Source organism: Microtus oregoni, unplaced genomic scaffold (assembly GCF_018167655.1).
Source record: "Microtus oregoni isolate MIOR12 unplaced genomic scaffold, Mior012 000024F_ref0000369, whole genome shotgun sequence".
NCBI lineage: Eukaryota > Metazoa > Chordata > Mammalia > Rodentia > Cricetidae > Microtus > Microtus oregoni.
In genome coordinates this window covers 31,644,386-31,650,002 of record NW_024543083.1, presented here as the reverse complement: position 1 = coordinate 31,650,002, position 5,617 = coordinate 31,644,386, and the positions used below count along the sequence as shown (strand labels likewise).

At 36.5% G+C, this 5,617-nt stretch overlaps 1 protein-coding gene across 1 annotated transcript; it reads left to right on the top strand.

The window, feature by feature from the left end:
* The first annotated feature begins 1,998 nt into the window (after nucleotides 1–1,998).
* Nucleotides 1,999–4,305, top strand: Adam29 (ADAM metallopeptidase domain 29). The gene has a single exon (XM_041673719.1). The coding sequence runs from the start codon at nucleotides 1,999–2,001 to the stop codon at nucleotides 4,303–4,305; it is 2,307 nt and encodes a 768-aa protein (XP_041529653.1).
* Nucleotides 4,306–5,617: the final 1,312 nt, after the last annotated feature.

Below are 5,617 nucleotides of genomic sequence, written 5' to 3'. Positions count from 1 at the left end.
ACCATATCTTGATTTATTCATTTTATTCTTACAAACATGAGAAACAAGTTAGTTGTCTAGGGAAAGGTACCATATCTTGATTTAATCATTTTGTTTTTAGAGACTATTTAATTTTTCCTTTATTGGCTCATTTCCAATATAAATAGAAATTAACTCTTAAAATTTGATTAGCTAAGAGTTTAGTGTTTTAGTAGGGATAATTCATAGATGATTTTATGTTTGTCATATTTATTTTAAGCACAAAACTAGCATTCTCACTTTTTGGCAGGCTAAGATCTTCACTGGATTTGGGGAATGGTAGCATCTTTCCTTCGTCAACTACTCCAAAGATTTTTTTGGTGTTGTATCACTAATAATCATGTCTTACTTAGGTTTTAATACTATTCTGTAGTATCTTAGAAAATAACAATCAACTGGTTAAAAATAAGGAGAAAAGAAGCCCAGTGGTGTTGTTTTCTCTGAAATTTATTTATATTATAAATCAACACATAATTTTTGTACCATCATGCACCTGGTATTTTGAAACTATTTTTTATTTATCTATAGGAGTTATACTATACTAGGAACAGTGGTCAAATCACTGAAATTGCCACACAGAAAAATAAGTGCATATGTGTCCCAGTTCTAGACAAAGTATTAAGTTTTTGTTGAAATTGTGGGTTCTCAGTGAAGTGACATGAGCAATATTTTTTCAATTTCTTTGTATATTTTTGTCTTTGATTTTTGGAGGTTTTATGCTGAGCCTTGTTCAACACTCTGTTTCAGACAGACCTTCTTTTTGTTCATTTTAAAGATTGTGTGTGTGTGTGTGTGTGTGTGTGTGTGTGTGTGTGTAACCAATGGTAAGATTCACTGTCTTCATTTCTGATGAGAAGAGGAAGCAAAAGAATAAAAGGAAAATTAAATGTTGTACCATATGGAAGATTTTGATTGTTAATATTAAATATATTTTAAAATGACATGAGAGTGGTTTTTAAAACTATCTCTTATATAGGTTTGGAAAATAATTTATCATCTACAATTGAAAAGAAAAGCCAGTAATACTCCAATTAAACAAATGTAATTGAGATTATCTGAAAACAAAATTTCTTGTATGCTTATATAATGGCAAAACTAATTGATTTTTCTGGAGACTTAAATGTAACAATCATTAATACCCAATTTTCATTTTCTTGTGCCTTCTGTCTCTTGTTACCTATTTTTTAAAGATTAATTTACTTTATGTGTCTGTGTGTAGGAATACCTGAGTGTAGGTGTACCACATATGTACAGAAGCCATAGAGACCAAAAGAGGCCATTAAATCCTGGAGAACAGGAGTTACAGGTGGTTGTGAACGCTCATGTGGGTGCTGGGCATTGGAGCAAGATGGGCCCTCTGCAGGAGCAAGTAGTGCTCCTAACTGCTGAGCCGTCATCTCTTCAGGCCCTGACTCTCAGTATTTAAGTACAAATGCCACTCAATTTCTCCCTTCTTTCCTTCCTTCCCTACTGCCTGCCCGCATCCATTCTTTTAAAATATTTTCATTTGCTTTCCTGAGAATTCAAACCAGGACTCTGAAAATGCTAGGCAAGTCCTTTGAGTTTTTTGATCCAGGGTCTTTCTACATAACTGAATCTATCTTTGAACTTTCCATCTCCTTACTTGTCTTCAGAGTGATGAGATTCTTGGCATGTGCCACTTAAACAATGGCTTTAATCATTCCTTGACTGTACCACAAACTAGTTTTATTCCTTTCTGTCCTTTCCTTCTTTTCTTTTTTGCTTCCTTCCTTGTTCCTTCCTTTCTTCCATGTTTTCATAACCACTCTCATCGTTATTGGTTTCTTTTTAATTTTCTTTTACTTCCAGGGACAAAGACCTAATGATTTGACCTCTCCAGAGGACGGATGCCTAATTATTAACACCACACACCAGCCAGCCTAGAAGAATCCATAATAGCAATGACTCCCAGACCTTAAATCTTCTTTCAACCAACATTTTTATAGTTACATGTTCATGATGACTGTGACTGAAGCACTGTTATGTATGAGGATCTTATTCCTAACACAATTGTTTGGAATTTTTCTGTCTTTTCCTGGACTCACCCAGGCTGGACATCAGCACTACCACAGTCCCACAGAAGTAGTGATTCCGTTGATGGTAACCGGGAAAGACAGAGGCATAAAATCTCCAAATTGGATATCCTACAGCTTGAAACTTGGAGGCCAGAGACATATTATCCACATGAAGATCAACAAATTTTTTATAGCCAGGAACCTCCCAATGTTCACCTACTCTGACCAGGGTTATCTGCTTGAAGATTACCCTTTTGTACAAGATGATTGCTACTATCATGGTTATGTGGAGGGGGACCCAGAATCCTTAGTTTCCCTCAGCAGTTGTTTTGGGGGCTTTCAAGGACTATTAGAGATAAATCACAATGTTTATGAAATTATGCCCAAGAAGTTTTCTACCAAATTTGAACATCTGGTCTATAAAATGGATAGTAATAAAACAGAATCAAAGACTTCCAGCCTTATGAAAGATAATATAACATGCCAAGTGGAGTTACAAAAAACTGGTAACTCCACTCTCAAGCAAAGTAACTTTAAAGGCTGGTGGACCCACATTAGAATTGTTGAATTAGTAGTGGTGGTGGATAAGACTCTATATGAACACTATAAAAGTAATGACACAATCATGATGTCAGATCTATATGCTGTGATCAATATGGTGGATAATATTTATGATGTAATTGGTATTAGAATATTATTGGTTGGTTTGGAGGTTTGGAATAAGAAAAACTTTATTGTAATTGATGATGTAAGAAAATCTCTTAACCTGTATTGCCAGTGGAAAGCGGGAAACCTTGTTCATCGACTAAAACATGATACCACGCATCTTTTCATATACAGGCACTTGAGAGGATTAAGTGGCATAGGCTCAACAAGTGGGATGTGTGATCCAAACCGTAGTTGTGCAATTGTTACTTTCATAAACAGAACTTTAAACCTTCGTGCCCTTGGAGTGTCTCACCACTTAGGCCATAATTTGGGCATGAACCATGACGAATATACATGTAAGTGTGGATACAGCAAGTGCATAATGCATATTAGTAACCCACCGATACCCAAATTTAGCAACTGTAGTTACAATTCTTTTTGGAATTACTCTGTACGGAAAGCAAATTGTTTGATGGAAAACATGTACACCAAGGATATCTTTGATCTGACGTACTGCGGAAATGGTATTGTTGAAAACGATGAGCAGTGTGACTGTGGATCTTTACGGCGTTGTGCAAAAGATCTCTGTTGTATGTCAAACTGCACTCTGAGTTTGGGATCTTCCTGTGCCTTTGGGCTTTGCTGTAAAAACTGCCAATTTTTACCATCCGGGGCGTTGTGTAGAAAAGAGACTAACATTTGTGATCTTCCAGAGTGGTGCAATGGAACATCCCATAAGTGTCCAGATGATGTCTATGTCGAAGATGGAATTCCCTGTAATGTCTCTGCCTATTGCTACAAAAAGCAATGCAACGACCGTAACGAATACTGTAGGAAGATTTTTGGCCAGCATGCGAAGGCTGCAAATCCAAATTGCTACAAAGAAGTACACTCCAAAGGGGATCGTTTTGGACACTGTGGTCTTCAAGGACCTGGGTACATAAAGTGTGAAAATGATGATGCCCTTTGTGGAAGACTTCAATGTGATAATGTGTCAGAAATTCCCAAGATGAAAGCTCACAGCACTGTGCACTTTGCTGTTGTCAAAGGCTTGTCTTGCTGGGGCACTGACTACCACCGTGGGACACGTCTAGATGACATTGGTGATGTGAAAGATGGCACAGAGTGCGGTCAAGATCATATCTGCATCCGTAGGCATTGTGTGCATATATCTGCGTTAGACAGCAACTGTTCACCTACCTTCTGTCATAAGAGGGGCATCTGCAACAATAAACATCACTGCCACTGCAACTATTTGTGGGATCCTCCTAACTGTGTGATAAAGGGCTATGGAGGTAGTATAGACAGTGGCCCACCTCCCAAGATAAAGAGGAAGAAAAAAATTTGTTACCCATGTCTGTTAATACTTGCTATTTTATTTATTTTATTAGGTTCTCTCTGCTGGCTTCTTTATTCTAGGAAAGAAAGAAAACCAAAGCCACCAACTGAGCCAATTAAGCCGACACCTGCACAAACAGAGAAACCTCTAAACAGAGAAAAAACTGGTTCAGTGGGCTCCCGGAGTCTACCTCAGTCAACAGTGCCATCAGCACCGCCTTCAAAACCTCCTTCAAAAACTCCATCTATAAAAAGTGCCCATTAAATATTAAACACAAATCTGGCTCTCTTTATTCTTGACTATTTTAAGTAACTTGATATCTATCATTTTGATCCAGGAAAAATATGTATGAATGGCATAGGTATATTTTAGGTTCTTGTACTATCAGCCTTATAATCTCATTTCATGTACTTTGACATCAGCACCATTTCTGCAATGGCAAGCTTCTTCCTATGCAATAATCGGGCTATGTGATATGAGAATGAGTAAAAATGGGGATGATATAGTCTTTTTTATGTTATAGGTTTTTAAAAATAGATTTTTGCATCAGCAGTGATATATACCTTTAACTTTCAAACTCTTCTCTTTTTTTGTATAAATTCACTGCAGAAGAGTGTTATTTTGTGTTTCAGAGATTCTAGAAAAATTGTCCGGGTGTTATTTCCAAGAATGTTGACCCCAGCAATTTGAGCATTGGCACAAGTCGATAAAAAATACTCGTAAGTTCTGAGTCTGAGATCATGGAGATAATTAAACAGTTTTGAAAGTTAAAATAACACCAAGTTCTTTCTTTAGTTCCTTGACTTTATATGAAATTATTCTTCTGCAATTAGTTATTCATAATTAATTAGGAACACAGAATTTCTCTCAATTTGTTTTGTTTTTCAGTAATTGTATATCCAGTTCTGATCTCTATTTAAAAAATAATCTTATTGTGATTGAAACAAGAAGATTGAAGATACATCATAAAAAATTTTGCTTTAGTTTCAAGTTCATTTTCCATTTCATTGTTGTTTGCTACCTTTGAAGAATTACCTAAATTCCTAAGCATATTCACTTCAAAATAAGGTTTGATGGGGTTTATTGTGCCTGCTCAACTTCAGAGTTCCTTAGGTTGAAAATTGGATGCCAATATTTGTAATTTTAGGTAAAAAGACAATTAAGTCCATAAAGGATATACAAAGCTGAATGAATTTTTAAAATACTACTTTTATATTTTGTAATTATATAAATATATTATTTTCTTCTTCCCTTCATCCCTCCAAAGTCTACCCTATACACTTCCTTATTCTCTTTCAAATTTATGGCTTCTTTTTTATTACTTGTTCTCTCTCTCCCTCTCCCTTTACCTCTCCCTCTCCTTCTATCTCTCCTAAACACATAAGTTCCTGTGAGCAGAGTTTTCTTGTCTCAACCACCTGGTCCAAGGAAATGCTCAGCTGGCCTCCATACCAGGACCAAACTCTGGGCCACTCCCCCACCTATCTCAGCTTCTCTAGTCACCCAGTAGACAAGCTTTCTGCAGGTAGGCTGCTCCAACATCCCCATGGATAGAACCTTGCAAGCTCTAAGTCCC

What these genes read in the sequence shown, in the direction of transcription:
- Adam29 (XM_041673719.1), top strand. Translation starts at nt 1,999, where the DNA reads ATGACTGTGACTGAAGCACTGTTATGTATGAGGATCTTATTCCTAACA.